This window comes from Tiliqua scincoides, chromosome 2 (genome assembly GCF_035046505.1).
Source record: "Tiliqua scincoides isolate rTilSci1 chromosome 2, rTilSci1.hap2, whole genome shotgun sequence".
Classification (NCBI taxonomy): domain Eukaryota; kingdom Metazoa; phylum Chordata; class Lepidosauria; order Squamata; family Scincidae; genus Tiliqua; species Tiliqua scincoides.
In genome coordinates, this window is record NC_089822.1 from 227,038,718 (window position 1) to 227,057,149 (window position 18,432).

At 43.2% G+C, this 18,432-nt stretch overlaps 1 protein-coding gene across 3 annotated transcripts in view; it reads left to right on the forward strand.

The window, feature by feature from the left end:
* The window catches only part of TMCC1 (transmembrane and coiled-coil domain family 1), a 162,657-nt gene that overhangs the window by 128,335 nt on the left and 15,890 nt on the right, over positions 1-18,432 (forward strand). For all 3 annotated transcript variants that reach the window (XM_066616459.1, XM_066616458.1, XM_066616460.1), the window contains one exon: positions 16,916-17,847. In XM_066616459.1, the coding sequence (XP_066472556.1) occupies positions 16,916-17,847 (932 nt within the window). The remainder of the gene's footprint in view (positions 1-16,915; positions 17,848-18,432) is intronic.

Consider the following 18,432-nt stretch of genomic DNA (forward strand, 5'->3'; position numbering starts at 1 on the left):
GCAGTCATAACACAGTACAGTGACTGTGCAGGATTGCCTACTTGCAGCAGAGGCTGATTGGAACGAGACAAGGTTAAAGCCAGTCTGTCATCAAAAACATAATGGACAGCCTCTCTGGTAGGTGAATACTTAGGCTCAGAGAAACTCTTAGTTTACTTTTCATGGTGCAGTTGTATAGTCACAGTGACTATTTTGTAGTGACTAGTGTGTCTTGCTGCACAATTGTCCCTGTTTGTAAGTATTTGAACCATTGTAACTGCTTGTCACATTGTTGTGTTAACACAGTCTGGCACTAGGTGGGCAATAGTTTAATGTGTTGATCTTCTGGTTGATATAATCCATCCATAATCCATGGTTTAGGATCAGACCAGGCATCTGGAGCCTTGTCTGTTCCCAGTGACTTGCTGCAAATCATTAGTATTACAGATTTGGAACTAGTACTATAAATATGTGGAATTTCAGAGCGCTTCCATGCTGCTTGTCAGGATTACAAGGAACTCATTCTAAAACCAGTTAATAGTGGAGTTTGTGGTTAGCTTTCTATTAACTGAGGATGTCTCATTTTCTAAGTGCATGGAGAAAATGAGCTCTTCTATTATGAATTGTAAACTGTGTTCTCTAGTGACAGTTTTCTCAAGGAAACTTTTCAGTGGCATACCTTTTACAGGACCACTGAATCACCTTAACATAAGCACTGGGTTTAGGTGTTCCTTTTGTTCTTTCACTAAATAAGAACTTTTTAAAAACTGTATGGGCTAGCTTGAACAGTAGCAGTGTGTAACGATTCAGGGCATAAAACTGATTTAACGTTTTCTGTTTCTGAGTGTATTGTGTTACAGATCCAGTCCTAAAATAGAAACAGTTTAGAATTACAGCACTCTGGTGGTTTCTTAGATGACTGCATCAAATACCTAGGGGTTCTTCAGTCATATATATGAATCTTGAAAACTGGGATCTTCATAAAAAAAATTTCATTTGTGCAGTGGAAAGATGGAATTAATGCAGTTGATCAGTTATTTACTTGCTGATAACTACTGCAAAAAGATTCATTATCATGCGCTTGAGCTACAAATTATGTGTTTATCTTGAGCAATAAGTCTATAAAAACAGCATTGAAAGCATTACAGACCTCCTCCCCTGCTTGCTGGTGCTTGGGGCCTTCAGTGTGTTCATGCCAAGGCCCTAGGGGCAGGTGCAGCTGAGAATTTCATTGCCACCATGACAACTGTGGGCCTGTCCTAGCATATTTTAGCAGCAACTCAGAAGGTGGAACATGTGTTGGGCCTGGTGATTAAAGCCAGACAAGTGACATCTGGATGTGGAGGAGTTTAAGAGGTCAATGGATGTGATGGTTTCCTGAGGGCTCTGGGAGATTTTCCAGGTGACTCATCCAAGGCCCTGGTAGATCTCTGGAACAGGAAGATGGCCGGGGCCGTGGATCAGATATCTCCTGAGCAACTTCTGCTGTGTCCATAGACTTGGAGCAGCTCCTTGATTTACCAAGACTCTGCGGATGTTGAAGCAATAGGGTTTAGACGTCTTAAGTAACAGTGGCAGAAGACTCATGGCAAGTTTGAACAAAGGCTAGAGATCATTTTAGGGACTATTCTGTGGCGATGGCAGCAAAGTATACTTTGCCACCATCACATCTATGGGGAGCCACCCAGCAGAATTGATCCATGTTGTGTGAGGCCTATTCCATCAGGCCTCTCTGTCAGGTCAGGAGGAACACATAGTCACTATATGATATGTTTGCAAGGCACTTTGCAGATAAAAATCACTTGCATCTGTAACAACTTGGATTCCTTGTTGGCCATGTCTGGCAATGTTCCCTTTGCATCTTTCAGTCCAGTTTTGTGGAATTCTTTTCAGTTTGTGGACTCTGAGGGTGGAGTAAGAGGCCATCTGCCTGGCCACTAGATCCTTGGCTGGCTAGATCTGCCCAGAATGGGTTGGCCAAGTGGATGAAGGAGGAGGTAAATTCATCTTTGAGGGAGGAGCTGCTGCTGTTTAAATTAAATTCACATTAAAGTGAAAAGTGGTTCACCCGCTGCTGGAAAAAAAAAAAAACCCTCTCTGGATTCCACTGTGTTAGATAACACAGGCCTACAAAATTGAGGGTCAGAAAAGTTTATCCCAAACTTTATGGTGGTTTGATATGAATTTGGGGTGCCGATTCCAAAAATGGCATCCGTTTTGCCCTGTCATGTCTAGTTTTGGAGACACGGCTTAGCCTCTTTAGTGAATGGTTCAAGCAGCTTCCTCTTGAGGAAGCCATGGTGTAGGCATAATCCTGGCATAGCCTCTCTTTTGTATAATCCAATTCATTCTCTCTGATCAGAGAGGGAGGGTACCACTTCTAGATGTGCTGCCCCTTAAAGGTGTGGCAGCTATCAATAGGACCTTCTGGTAGTGGCAGCTGCCTTATGGAATTTCCTCCTTTTCTTCTTCCTCATGGTTTTCTTCTGCTCCTTAGAACCCTTCCAGCGAAGTCCCAAGACATTCCTCTTTCAACAAACCTTTTGACATCAGTAAAGTGTTTTTAATGTCTGATGCCTCTTTTGGCTTCACTTAACTCATAGACAGTGGTAAAGGTTATAACCCAATCCCAGTGATGTTGATAATTGTGTTACAGTAGTTCAGAAATCCTTGCCTTCCAGGAATAGAATCAGTGCCCCCTGCCACCAGTCTGCTGCCTAAAGCATCCACTCCAACCGGCCTCATGGATGGACAGAATGAAAATTAATGAAAACTGTTTAATACAATGTGTGGAGTAGTAATTCAAGATCTGTAACAACTGCCTTCCACTGAGATTCACCCTCTTCCCATCTTTTTAGGGACTTCTACATGAAAAATTTACTACTCCATGCCTGCAAATGCCACTACTATCAGGCAATAAATAGTCTTGTCACATTTCTCCCCTGACTGCCAGTATAGTCAGGTAAACATTCACTACTGGCTCTAAGTAAAGCTTGTAAGAGATGTCCTAACTATGTTGTGTAACTGGAAGACACACAAATGTGCATGGCAAAATCTTCATTTCTATCTGCTTACCTCCACTGCTCTGTCTCCACCTCCTCCACTACTCTGCTGAGGAACAAAAAGGAAAAGAAAATATAAAAGGGAGGAGATTTCTGAGCCAGAACATTGGCGAGTGGGAGAAGCAGAGGCTGGCACCTTATTGGGTAAGGGGACAGCATTTGACATGCTGCCTTAGGCATCAGGTACTCTGGTGGGGGCAGCTGGGTGTGGGGGGGGAAGGGGGAAATCCTGATTGAATTCGTAAATCCACTTTAGTTGCTTGCTACTAAGAATTCCAGTACTTCTCATTTATCCCATGCTCTTTCTTAGAACTTTGCACTTCTACCTTTACCTGAGTAGTTACAGTCGGCATTTTCTCACATTCCTTAGTTGATGAACAAGCATCTATCTCCATAATCTGTTCTGATTAGTAGTGTACAATATTGATTTTATTGAACAAAAAACTTCAGGCTAAAGTGGAGATGGAAAGGATGAATTCAAACACAAGATCTTTGGTTTTATTTGGCTTTCATGGATATCTAACTTATAGTGTGCAGGGATCATGACCAATCTACTAACCAAGGAACCAATGAAGCTTTTTGTGACTGGAAGTTGCAATGTAGCAATGCTTTTCTTTACAATTTCACTTCTGAAAATATAGTTGTTTGGTCAAGGCAGAAGGAAAAGTCTTGAGTACCAGAACAGCTTGCTCAAATCTGTCTGGGTTTATGTGGCAAAAAGACTTCCCTACAGAAACTTTTAAGCATATGGACAGGAAGTGAAAATCTCTGCAAAATCCTAGGATCAAGGGTAGCCAAAACTGCTGTAACTTGCCTTTCAGGTTGTGGTGCTACTGATATTTGTCATTCGCTTAGCATCTCTAGAAAGAATAGCTTTCTTAGTCTGGAACTAGACAGTAAGGAGCATGTATAGCTGTCAAAAGCACATCTCTGTCTCCCCCAGTAACACCTACTACTACAAAACATGTGGTGTAATGCCATAGTGCTCGAAATTTCCCACCCATATCATGTCATACTTCTGTGTAGTAATAAGCATTGCTTGGGAGAATGATAGAAAGAGGGAGATTTAAATTCAAACTGTCAAAGAGAACCAAGGAAGGCTGTGTCCAGACCAATCAAGGTTTTTGTTTATGGTGACATTCCTACCCCCTTGGTTTTTCTTGTGTAGACCAGCATAGTTCTTGTTCCCATCTGTTACAATTCATATTCATACTGACCTGTGAAATGAGAAGAGATTTACAGCAAGTCATTTGAACAATGAAAATGTAATGCTTCTAAACAGTTTTGGGAGTGACAACCTTTACATGTGTCACAAGTTGCTCATCTGCACGTGCTCCCTAGCTCAGTAGGCTACTGGCAATATACTGTTATCATGAACCAAATGCTCTGTTTCCACTGTGATTGCCTTGCAACACCAGTGCATGGGCAGGAGTGGGGGAAAGAATGGTAGATATGCAGGAATTAACCCTTTCCCTGCAGATGCCCCACTGGTCACTTTCTCTATCACCCCCCCCCCATGCTCTAAGTTGAAAATAAGTCTGATTGGGATGCAGTTAGGGTCTTTTGCCCGGGAGAATTCACATAGACACCCTCCCACTACTGATTTTTCCAAAGTGCTCTTGGTTCCTGAATTCATGTCACCTTGGTAAAAGCATGTGGCTGTATCCAAAGAATAGTCTTCTTTTTTTTAAGTGACTGTTGCCACCTTGGGGTTCTGTGAACCTCAGCGCTTGCTTCAGATGCTATTTTAATAATCATTTTAATAACAGCTGTAAATCTTCAGCCAAGTCTTCTGTTAATGGAACAGCCAACCTGCTGTGTAGGGTGATCAATACGGAAATGGTGATAAGAGCATTCTGAGTAAACTGTGTGTCTTTTTCTTTTTTTAAATGGATGATGTCAGTTGAAAGATGTTGTAAACTGAATTATACACATCACAGCAGGGTGTTTGCTAAAGAGCTATTGGGCAGTAATCCCCTTGGTACTGGACTCATTGGCTAGCTTAGTGAGTTTTTTTAAGGACCTGATTTAGTCATTTTGCAGTACTTGAAGAGAGTGATTTCTGCCAACTGCTTGTCAAGTAGGTGGTGTACAGCTTACCAAACAGCAAGCATTTGACCCTGTGAACCCATTATAAATCATGCCAAATTCTTTGTGTTAAACATTTGATAGGCACTATTTAACTAAATTCTCACAATTTGCCCAGAAAGAAAGGAAGCTATCATATCCTAGCAGTACCTCATAGCACCTCACAAGCAGAGTTACAGTGTTGGATATCTTGCTAAATTGTGACTGAATGGTGAGGCTGCATGTCCTATCTCTGTGAGGTTTCAAAGGGATCCCTTATTTATCTATGTAGAGATTTAAAATGTCATTGTCTAATCACAACAGGTGCAAAATGTATGGTAGGTTTATGTTTATGCAGCCTCTGGTCTCATGAATATTTTGTTGTGTGAATTTCTTAATCCCAGCAGATACGCCTTTATACTTGATGCTTTACTAAACTGTGCCTGGTAATGGAGTACCTGTTGCTTTTTGGAACAGAAATGTACTCTGAGAATACTTCTGGGCCTAACATTGCTATCTGACAGACAGATAGCAAATGTGAGCTTTTTGTCAAAAAGCAGTACATAACTGTTTTTAGTTAATATCAATAACTGTGGCAAAGATAACAGCTAATATGCTAGATGCATCCACTCTTAAGAACCAACAAAAATGTTGTTCGTAACTTCTTGGATTGGCTGCAGTGCGGCTGCACTTACGTGGGGCTGCACTAGAAAACAGTTTAGAAAATTCAATAACATGCTATAGCACAATTAGGCTGGAAGTCCAGGAAAATACATAACCTATACTGCAATGATTACAATGATAGTGATGTTTCTGGGCCAAATTTCAGGTGTCGGTGTTGACTTTAAACCCCTTCATAGTCAGACACTTGCACATCTCAGAGACTCTTTCCTCCTGTCTGAGCTATCTTGCCTATTCAAATCTTCCAATAGGTCTCTGCTCAAAATGTCAAGTAGGTTAGAATGGTGGGCAGAAAAACCAGGGCAATCTTAGTAGTGATAGACAAGCCCCATTCAGCAGTGTTACTCCTTGCTGAATTTCTGGAAAAAAATGAAAGACCTATTTATTCTCACAGGCTTTTGATAGTTGAATTGGGGCATTTTAACCTCTCATCTTACTCTTGATAGTGAATGTATACCTGCTTCTCATGGAATGCATAGTTCATTTAAAGCTTCTTTTAGTGATTGCATTTAAATCTGTAAACTGCAACAAACTGTACAAGAGCCAGGTATAAATGTTTTAAGATAAATTTTGCATCTTCAGCATTTCAGCACAATGCTGATGTATTGGAATCTAGTAATTACGAGTATAACTAAAGAAACGGGTTGGCCAGTGCAGATGTAGTATGTGGTTGATTGTACTTTGATATAACATATAATCATTCCAAAGTGGTTAACCCCTTGGTAAAAACATAGTTGCTTTTCAGTACTCAGTTCTCTGACAACTAAAAAAGGGTGCTGCCTCTGTGGGTGGACCTGCACATGTGCCTGGACTGGCATGCTTCACTGGTTTGTCAGCTCTGTGCACTATTTCTGAAGACATGTAGAGCACAATAAAACATCAAGTTTTCAGACTAATTTGTAATATTAGTACATTTTGCAAACCCATAGCATTTAGGATGTTATGTTAAATGTTAAGAATGTTAAATGTCTCTTTAAGTGGTTGTACTTATTCATGGAAATTGTGCCTTTCATGTTTTCTTCTTTAACCCATTTCTGTCCAACCCCCAAGTGTATATATTTGCTCCCTGTTGCGTATATACAATGTTGGGCAGAACTGGCTTAAGAAAGGAGGAGAGACATTAGATATCGGCAACTAATGGTTCCTTTGATAATTCAGACCCTTTGAGGTGTATTGTCCCTCCCTCCCACACATATGCACACTGTTTGTAAACACTGGCGTCGCTAGGGGGGTGCGGGCCGCACCAGGTGATGCGCCGGGGGGGTGATGCGCCCTGGGGGGAGGATGCGCTAACATCTTGGGGTTAGGAGCTACCGTGTCATGCCATACACTGTTGGATGTTGAATGGCCAGCGGAGTGCAGTGCAAGAAACGGAACTGAAATCGCTCCTTTCGCTCAAAAGTTATGGCCAAAAAACCGGATGGAAAAAAATGCATTGAGCCCTATGGAAAATGAAAGTGAGCCGTATTGCGCGTTTACTCACAAGTAGGTGTATTTGCCATAGTCTGTCGGAAAGGGCAGGCTGAGAGGAATCCAACGACACCACAGTGGTCCCGATCCAGTGAATGCAGCCCCCCAAAATAGCCGAGAAGCTCCCCCCTCCCAGCTGCGAGTCTGAGCCAGAAATGAAGGCACATGGCCGTGTTTACTCACGAGTAGGCAGACTTGCCTTAGTCCAAGGATGTCAGAATGGTCCTCATCCAATGAGTGCAGCCCCCAGAAACACCAGAGAAGGAGGTTCCTCCCTCCCAGCTGCCTCCCTCCCAGTCTATGGAGCCCAATGGAAAGCAAAGCAGCCTCATAGTCGCGTTTACTCGCGAGTAGGCAGACGTGCCTTGGCTGGTGGTCAGGCCAGGCAAAGGGGAATGTGAGGACACCAGAAGGGTCCTGATCTGACGGAGCTGGAGTGCAACATAAGGCAGCCTCCCACCCTAAAAAGGACAAAAAAGGGGCTTGAATGGTATGGGGAAAGTTTTCTATTTTGCACTTGCAAAGCCAGGTGGGTCTTTATCTTGATATGCCTGAAATAGAAGAACTTTAAACTGGGCAATGGGAGGGCTGGAAATCTCACTGATTCTTTTTGGTGGGGTTATTGCAGGCAGACTACAAAGTAAGCTCCATTGACCACTATGGAACTTACTTCAGAGTAGACATACATAGGCTTGGGCTCACAGGCTGCAATCCTACCCACACTTTCCTGAGAGTAAGCCTCATTGACCACAATAGGACTTACTTCGGAGTAGATTCACTTGGTGGAACAGGACTGGCTCCCCCTTATTTATTTATTTTATTTTAATTTAATTATTTATAATTATTTATTTTAATTGCTTGATGATGTCACTTCTGGCCATGACATCACTTCCAGTGGGTCCTGGACAGATGGTCATTCTAAAACAGAGGTGTCCAAAGTTTTTGGCAGGAGGGCCACATCATCTCTCTGATGCTGTGTCAGGGGCCGGGGGAAAAAAAGAATTAATTTACATTTAAAATTTGAATAAATCTACATAAGTTTACATAAATGAATATATTAAAGATTAACTTTTAAGAATGAATGATGGTCTTGCAATAGCTCAAGGCCTATAAAAGGCCTTGCACAAAGCAAGGCTAGCCTTTCCTTTGCTGCCACTACTGCATCACAGACATGAAACAGTAAGCAGTGGAGGAAGCCCTCATCCCACAGAGGTGAAACAGTCGCCCTTACTCTGAGAGCGGTTGCATCGGGCCAGTGAGGGCTCCAACAAATCTCCAGAGGGCTAGAGTCTCATTGGAGACTGGGGGCTCCCTGAGGGCCGCATTGAGAGGCCTCGAGGGCCACAAGTAGCCCCAGGGTCGGGGTTTGGGCACCCCTGTTCTAAAAAGTGAGTCCCAGTGCTAATTGTTTGAGAACTGCTGCAGTAAGTTATTAGTAAGTTGACACAGGGTGTGTGTGTGTGAGAGAGACTCTACAAGTTCTCAAAATCACTAAAATCAGAGTTTGGAGGAATGTTCATGTTATACATCATGTTATATATATATCAATCAATGCATAATTTCATGCAGAATGCAATGAAACAATCCACGTTGAAATATCTGTGTTCTAACAAAAGGTACAGCCAAAAAACCAGTGGGGTGGGGCGATGGTATATCACCACGGCCACCTGGGGCGTTGCCCTGTCCACTACATGGGGTGATGCGCAGGCCTCCCACACTGGGTGACGCGAATCCTAGTGACACCACTGGTTGTAGATCTAAGTAAGAGAGTGCATGGAAGTGTTGGTGATTTAACGCTTGCCAATACTTGCTTTTGAGAAGGTGAGGCCTCAAGCCCCCACAATTTCCAAAGGTGAAACTAATTGCAGATCGAGGAGAGTGCATTTTAAATTGTAGCCTCTATTGTCCTTTTAATAAACCAGAGTTATTTTAGCAAACTAAATTTAAATGAGTATGCTCCATTTATTCTGGATATGGATTGTGTTTCTTGGTTCAGACTATATCTACCTCTGATTATCGTTGCAGTAAGAAGCTTTAGATTAATTTCAGTGAATAGATGGAAAAGAGGGACTGGATTTCTGTGCTCCATTCTGAACCCTAGGATAAGATAGAATGTGAAACATATTCAGGTACCTACCTCTCATTGTACGTGGGTTTGATTTAAATGTGCTTTGAAAATTCCAAAACCTAATTTATGCACATAAATGTTTGAAATAACATAGTGAAACATCTCAGTGCTCCTCCTTGTTCAGGTAGTTTTGTGTGAGTTCCTATTGTTTACATGTTTTTGCAGTATACGCCAGTGTTCAATAATGTAATCCCCCATGTGAAAGGAAAGGTGCCAAACTGCAGATGTTTTTATAGCCCTAGAAGGAAACTTTGAGTATCTTAAATGGCATTTAATATTACAACTGGAATGGGCTACACTGCACTCTGAAATCAAATAAATCCTGATGTTCACATGATCCTCTATACTACAGTACTATATTGTATAATGTTTAATGACAGTAGCCAGTTCTTGATTCATTGTTCAAGGTTAGGGAAGAATTGAGACCAGTCCACCTTTTTATTCTTGGCAATGAAACTGTTTACGCACCTGAACTCCACTTTCAGGAAACAATTTCTTAATGCTAAAATCTTGGATTAGGCATTACTCACTAGCTGAATAATTTGGCTCAGGATCTGACAAAGGTTTAGTTTTGTCTGCTCTAAATTGGGCTTTAGAAATACGCCAGTGAATCTTTTTCTCCAAGTTACATTGCCATTGGTTCTAATTTCACAGCAGTCTTCAGGTTCATTATCCATTAGACGTTTTGCTGTTTCCAGTTTAGAAGAGAGAAGCATAAAATCTGATCTTTTATCAAGAGCTTTAATTCCCCTTTTTCTGTGCTGCTGAACAAGCAACCTGCTTGTAAAACCAAAGTGGTTTGTCTGCTAAACAGTAAACTTCTGCAAGGAAAAACGTAAGATCCAGTGCGTGCATGCATGTACCATTTTTTTCCTCTCCTTTCCCTCAAAGGAAGGGAGAAAAGAGTACAGTGGGCCCTTGTTATCTGCAGGCTTGGCATCTGCGGATTTGAATATCCTGCAGATATTTGGGCTGCCAGCTGCCAGCAATGAATATCCAGCCTGCAGCTGGAGGACCTCAGAAGACTTTCCAGACACAACCAGAAGGCACTTCCGGTTCACGCCAGTGACTTTCAGTTCTTTCCTGCCTATGCTTCAGAAGACTCCCTGGATGAAACTAGAAGGGACTTCTGGTTTGCCAGCACAAACTGGAAGTGCCTGTTGTGTCCAAGAAACCTTCTGAGGCTCAGGGAGGCCATGCATCGCCACAGGCTCCACACCTGTGATTATTCAGAAGCACTTCAGTTCACTGGCACAAACTGGAAGTGCCTTCCAGTTATATCCAGGGCAGTGGTTCTCACACATTTAGCACCGGGACCCACTTTTTAGAATAAGAATCTGTCAGGACCCACTGGAAGTGATGTCATGACTGGAAGTGACATCATCAAGCAGGAAAATTTTTGACAGTCCTAGGCTGCAATCCTACCCACACTTACCCAGGAGTAAATTCCACTTACTATCATGGTTAAAAGAATATACTTAGTAGCTTGTTAAAAGTACAGGTCTGTAACATTTCCCCAAATGCAGTCACATACCATGGTAGCCTCAAGTCTAATATATTAAAAATAAAATGTTGAAATGAATGGGGACCCACCTGAAATTGGCTCGTGACCCACTGTTTGAGAAACACTGATCCAGGGGATTCTGAGGAAGCTGGGAGCCCAAACAGAGCCCCAGGAAAGTTATTGCTGTGCCATGCAGGGATCCTGGATCAGATCCCCCACAGATATCAAGGACCCACTGTATACAGACTTCCACCATCTTCTTCTATAAGTATTCCACAGGTTTTGCCTTGTAGTCCACTATCAAATTCATACACACACCCATAGAAGAATGTTAACAATTTCAGAATTGGGACAATGTGAAGCTTTTAGCTGTTGCTATCATGTGCATGTGTGGTGAGTGGTTTTACATAAAGTAAGCAATGTACAGGAAAAGTGACATAATGAAAATGGAAATATTTAATACACATTTTCATTCGCCTTTTACAAATTTGTTACATTTCAGTTTGCACTTTCAGTGGTAATTAACCTGCCTTCCCTTTATTGAAGTTTCAGGTTTTATAGCATAATGAGCAATTTTCTATCTAGTCCAGACAGGTGCTTAGTAGTTATCTCTGCCACAACAGCTCCATCCTCAAAGTGGCAGTATTGTTCAGAGCTTAATTTGTCATGCAGTGGTTTTACATGTGATAAATAACACAACTGTATTTGCTTACTTTTTCGCATTCAAATCCATATTTAGGAGATGGATATCTACCCTCCCCCATAAGCACTCCTCAAAGTCCTTTCAACTTCTGAACAGCTTATTTGAATATGGGGTCTAGTCAGCTGCAAGCTATTCTCTGCAAACAGTTTATTTTTTGTTTTCATGTACTTTTTGGGTAGAAAAAAATGTACTTTCTACTTGGGTAGAAAAAAATGTACTTTCATGTACTTTCTGGGAGGTCCTGGAGGCCAAATTTAGGCTTTTAGGCAGGAAGCTGAAAGCCAGGACCTCAAAGGTAGTGTTCTCTGAAGTGCTACCTGTTCCACGCGCAGGGCCAGCTAGGCAGGCGGAGATCAGGGGTCTCAATGCGTGGATGAGACGGTGGTGTAGGGAGGAGGGGTTTAGATTCGTTAGGCACTGGGGAACGTTTTGGGACAAGCGGGGCCTGTACAAGAGGGACGGGCTCCATTTGAACCAGAATGGAACCAGACTGCTGGCGCATAACATTAAAAAGGTGGCAGAGCAGCTTTTAAACTGATCCCTGGGGGAAGGCCGACAGGAGCCGAGGGGCATCCGGTTCGGGACTCCTCATCCCTATGGGATGAGAATGGGGAGGTTAGAGAACAACAAGACAAAGGCAGGGTAGGAGAAGAAATTGGGAAAGGTAGGGTGATGGGATGTGATAGACGGTTTGGCACAATGAGAGGATGCGGGGACAAAGGAGCGAATAAGCAGCCCATCCTGGGGCATTCCGTGTATAAATGCTTTTATGCGAATGCCCGAAGTCTACGAGCAAAGGTGGGAGAACTGGAATGTCTGGTGACAAGGGAAAATATTGACATAGTGGGCATAACGGAAACCTGGTGGAATGCGGAGAATCAGTGGGATACCGCAATCCCGGGCTATAAACTCTACAGGAGGGACAGGCAGGGGCGTGTTGGAGGTGGGGTGGCCGTTTATGTTAAGGAAGGGATAGAATCCAGCAAAGTAGAGATTGAAGGTGGGTCCGACTCCACCGTAGAATCTCTATGGGTTAAATTACCAGGCTTGTGCAGCAATGTAATACTGGGGGCGTGCTATCGTCCTCCAGACCAGAAATCTGATGGGGACCTTGAAATGAGGAAACAGATCAGGGAGGTGACAAGGAAGGACAGGGTTGTAATCATGGGGGACTTCAATTATCCTCATATTGACTGGGTCAATTTGTGTTCTGGTCACGATAAGGAAACCGGATTTCTTGACGTGCTAAATGACTGTGGCTTAGATCAGCTAGTCAAGGAGCCCACCAGAGGACAGGTGACTCTGGATTTAATTTTGTGCGGTACGCAGGACCTGGTTAGAGATGTAAACGTTACTGAGCCATTGGGGAACAGTGATCATGCTGCGATCCGTTTTGACGTGCACATTGGGGGAAGAATACCAGGCAAATCTCTAACAAAAACCCTTGACTTCAGACGGGCGGACTTCCCTCAAATGAGGAGGCTGGTTAGAAGGAGGTTGAAAGGGTGGGTAAAAAGAGTCCAGTCTCTCCAGAGTGCATGGAGGCTGCTAAAAACAACAGTAATAGAGGCCCAGCAGAGGTTATACCGCAAAGAAAGAAGGGTTCCACTAAATCCAGGAGAGTGCCCGCATGGCTAACCAGCCAAGTTAGAGAGGCTGTGAAGGGCAAGGAAGCTTCCTTCCGTAAATGGAAGTCTTGCCCTAATGAAGAGAATAAAAAGGAACATAAACTGTGGCAAAAGAAATGTAAGAAGGTGATAGGGGAGGCCAAGCGAGACTATGAGGAATGCATGGCCAGCAACATTAAGGGGAATAATAAAAGCTTCTTCAAATATGTTAGAAGCAGGAAACCCGCCAGAGAAGCGGTTGGCCCTCTGGATGGTGAGGGAGGGAAAGGGGAGATAAAAGGAGACTTAGAGATGGCAGAGAAATTAAATGAGTTCTTTGCATCTGTCTTCACGGCAGAAGACCTCGGGCAGATACCGCTGCCCGAACGGCCCCTCCTAACCGAGGAGTTAAGTCAGATAGAGGTTAAAAGAGAAGATGTTTCAGACCTCATTGATAAATTAAAGATCAATAAGTCACCGGGCCCTGATGGCATCCACCCAAGGGTTATTAAGGAATTGAAGAATGAAGTTGCAGATCTCTTGACTAAGGTATGCAACTTGTCCCTCAAAACAGCCACGGTACCAGAAGATTGGAGGATAGCAAATGTCACGCCTATTTTTAAAAAGGGAAAGAGGGGGGACCCGGGAAACTATAGGCCGGTCAGCCTAACATCCATACCGGGTAAGATGGTGGAATGCCTCATCAAAGATAGGATCTCAAAACACATAGACGAACAGGCCTTGCTGAGGGAGAGTCAGCATGGCTTCTGTAAGGGTAAGTCTTGCCTCACGAACCTTATAGAATTCTTTGAAAAGGTCAACAGGCATGTGGATGCGGGAGAACCCGTGGACATTATATATCTGGACTTTCAGAAGGCGTTTGACACGGTCCCTCACCAAAGGCTACTGAAAAAACTCCACAGTCAGGGAATTAGAGGACAGGTCCTCTCGTGGATTGAGAACTGGTTGGAGGCCAGGAAGCAGAGAGTGGGTGTCAATGGGCAATTTTCACAATGGAGAGAGGTGAAAAGCGGTGTGCCCCAAGGATCTGTCCTGGGACCGGTGCTTTTCAACCTCTTCATAAATGACCTGGAGACAGGGTTGAGCAGTGAAGTGGCTAAGTTTGCAGACGACACCAAACATTTCCGAGTGGTAAAGACCAGAAGTGATTGTGAGGAGCTCCAGAAGGATCTCTCCAGACTGGCAGAATGGGCAGCAAAATGGCAGGTGCGCTTCAATGTCAGTAAGTGTAAAGTCATGCACATTGGGGCAAAAAATCAAAACTTTAGATATAGGCTGATGGGTTCTGAGCTGTCTGTGACAGATCAGGAGAGAGATCTTGGGGTGGTGGTGGACAGGTCGATGAAAGTGTCGACCCAATGTGCGGCGGCAGTGAAGAAGGCCAATTCTATGCTTGGGATCATTAGGAAGGGTATTGAGAACAAAACGGCTAATATTATAATGCCGTTGTACAAATCGATGGTAAGGCCACACCTGGAGTATTGTGTCCAGTTCTGGTCGCCGCATCTCAAAAAAGACATAGTGGAAATGGAAAAGGTGCAAAAGAGAGCGACTAAGCTGATTACGGGGCTGGGGCACCTTCCTTATGAGGAAAGGCTACGGCGTTTGGGCCTCTTCAGCCTAGAAAAGAGACGCTTGAGGGGGGACATGATTGAGACATACAAAATTATGCAGGGGATGGACAGAGTGGATAGGGAGATGCTCTTTACACTCTCACATAATACCAGAACCAGGGGACATCCACTAAATTGAGTGTTGGGCGGGTTAGGACAGACAAAAGAAAATATTTCTTTACTCAGCGCGTGGTCAGTCTGTGGAACTCCTTGCCACAGGATGTGGTGCTGGCGTCTAGCCTAGACGCCTTTAAAAGGGGATTGGACGAGTTTCTGGAGGAAAAATCCATTATGGGGTACAAGCCATGATGTGTATGCGCAACATCCTGATTTTAGGAATGGGTTAAGTCAGAATGCCAGATGTAGGGGAGAGCACCAGGACGAGGTCTCTTGTTATCTGGTGTGCTCCCTGGGGCATTTGGTGGGCCGCTGTGAGATACAGGAAGCTGGACTAGATGGGCCTATGGCCTGATCCAGTGGGGCTGTTCTTATGTTCTTATGTAAAAAGCAACTCCCAGAGCATATGATGAAGGCTCTTACAAGATAGCTGTTTATAGAACTGCATCTTCTGCCCCCTCCCCACCACTTCCGATGCTGCCTTTGCTTTTCAAAGGGCTTTGTCCATGCATATTACCTAGTTCATGTCTCATCTGCTAGCAATCCTGTACAGTTTCTTTTTGTTTTTCTCTGGGCTTCTGTCTTATTAAGATATAAACTCAGTCTTTTTTTTATTCATGTCCTTGATGATGTCATGTTGCTATTTCTTCATACTCATGTTAGGAGAGCTAACTCATTCCCCATTTGGGGAGGAGCTGCTGAGTAATTAAGTGATTCACTGGTTTCTGTACTGAGCTGCCTTCCTTGAAACTTTGTTTTACAGCACTCTGAGTGAGCGCCTGTGTGTATTAGGTTTCAGCCCAGTTAATGTAGGCATGTTTCTCCTTTGTTCAAGTCATGCATTGGGAACAGTTGTTGCGTCTCAGGAAAGCCAAGGTAGGTTAGAGAAGGAAAAAATGCTTTCTTGGTTATCAAAATAAGTGTTGAGAGGTGGGGGGGGGAGAGCACTACTGCTGTGCAATTGTTTTTAAAGTGTTTACTGATTCAGAGTAGCACATCTGAAAATCGCATTTTCACTTGTTGCTTGCATGTGTATATCAGTATATTGTGTAGAGGAGAATCTCTGGTTGTCCTGGAATTTTCCCTTTCAGTATAAATCAATGCAGGTTGTGGATGTAATTATTTTTCTTTTTTTAGGTAAGGGGAAAATTGGGAAATATTCAGGAATTTGAGATCTTGCCTTGACATTGATGCCTACCCTATTAAATGAGTCCAGCTCCTCATCTCAACTACTTTCACCAGCATCCTTCCAATTTTGGAGCTGGGAGCCACACTTTGAATAGTTGATCAATTCTTTTTTTTTATTTGTTCTGGGATCCTAGTAAGGGCTCAAAGAAGAGGAGTGGTTAGGCAACATTGGCATGCTCACACAACTGGACATTTATGTGGATCAGTGTACTTGTATTTATCTCATAGATTTGTTTGATATAAACAAGTTATTCTGCCAGCTATTTATTTGAATTTCAAGGCTTCTGAAACTAGCCTTTCTATCATGCAGTCTGTCCTGTAGGACACAATACCCCTTACTCCTTTTGTCCTTTTGATTACTGAAATTAGTATGGGAATGTACACAACTGGTTGGAGCTTCTGGGCTTCATCCTTCTAACTGCTCAGGAAACTAGAGAGGCTTCCAAATTTTCTCTACTCTTAGAGTGAGAATTTCATATGAGACAAGGAATACTCTTTGTTCCAGTGTGCTATTTTCTTATCCTTTTATTGTTTCTCTGTGATTCTTGGTTGTTGCTTGGGTGGTCTTTTGTTGTTGACTTTATTGCAAACCACTTTGAAATCTCTTTTTGGGTGGAAAAGCAGTATATGCATTTATAAATATTCCTCATAAAATTGCTAGTTTTCAAGTATTTTTTTTTTTTAATTTAAAAGGACCAAATTGGCTTTCTTGGTTCTTTTTCTGCTAGTTATCAAAACTGGCTTTAATATTAACTTCTTTTACTCTTTCCTGCAGATTGAGCGGTTAGATGTGAGCAGCCTTGCACAAACAACTAGTGCAGTGGCTTCAAGCACAGACTGCAGCATCAACACAGACTCTGTTGATGGGACCCCAGATCCTCAGCGCACAAAAGTGGCCATCACCCACCTGCAGCAGAAGATACTGAAGCTGACAGAGCAAATTAAAATAGAGCAAACAGCTCGGGATGACAACGTGGCAGAGTACCTGAAATTGGCCAACAATGCTGACAAGCAGCAGAGTGCCCGCATCAAACAGGTGTTTGAGAAGAAGAACCAGAAATCAGCCCAGACAATCCTCCAGTTGCAGAAAAAGCTAGAGCACTACCATCGGAAGCTGCGAGAAATTGAGCAGAATGGCATCCCTCGGCAGCCAAAAGATGTTTTGAGGGATATGCACCAGGGGTTAAAAGATGTGGGGGCAAAGGTCACTGGCTTCAGTGAAGGAGTAGTGGACAGTGTTAAGGGTGGGCTTTCCAGTTTCTCCCAGGCGACACATTCAGCAGCAGGCGCTGTTGTTTCCAAACCGCGGGAAATTGCCTCACTCATTAGGAACAAGTTTGGGAGTGCAGACAATATTGCTAATTTGAAGGACTCCTTGGAAGAAGGTCAAGAAGATGGGACTGGGGGAAAGGCTTTAGGTGTGCATAACTTTCAGTCAAGTCCAAAATATGGCAGTGAAGAAGATTGTTCCAGTGCCACATCGGGCTCTGTGGGGGCTAACAGCACCACAGGAATCCCCATCGGAGCACCAAGCTCCAAAACAAACACTATGGAAATGCCAAGCTCAGGGTTTGATGCAATACTGCATGAGATTCAAGAGATCAGAGAGAACCAAGCAAGACTGGATGAAACTTTTGAGAACCTTAAAGTTCACTACCAGAGGGATTATACCTTGATCATGCAGGCTTTGCAAGAAGAGAGATACCGGTGAGCATTTAGCACATCTACCTTTCCCTATTACTTCATGTGTTGAGGCACATCCAGAGTTGCCTAGATGCATGCTCTAACAATCTTGCATATCTCAGACTACATCCTTAAATTTTAAAAGGATATATACCTCATCGGTCCCTTCTGTTTGCTCAGGTCCCTTTTCCTGTACCTCTGTGTAGTTATCTATGATAGCACCTCCAGTCTCTCCCAGTTTTTGAAGCCTTGAATAACCCTGTAATATCAATTTTCAATAATGCTCCTATACCAGATCTTGTTAGATGAGGGGTTTTGAGCATGACCTTGTCTGATGATCTTTGTACAATGGGAGCAGTTAGTGCAGTTAACCCTGTAGGCTCTGGGCTGTGTGGAATGTTGAAATTCCACTGGTTGAAACTAGCGTTTTGCATTCTGCCTGGATACTGACTGCAATTGCTGTAATGTTGGTTGTGCTCCCACCTACCAGATTGTGGATTTTAGTATTTTTTTAGTAGCTAAAATCATGTCTAAACTTTAGAGACAGTGGCAGAGGTTCTCAAACTGTGGGTCCATGGCCCACTAGTGGATCATGAACCAATTTTTGGT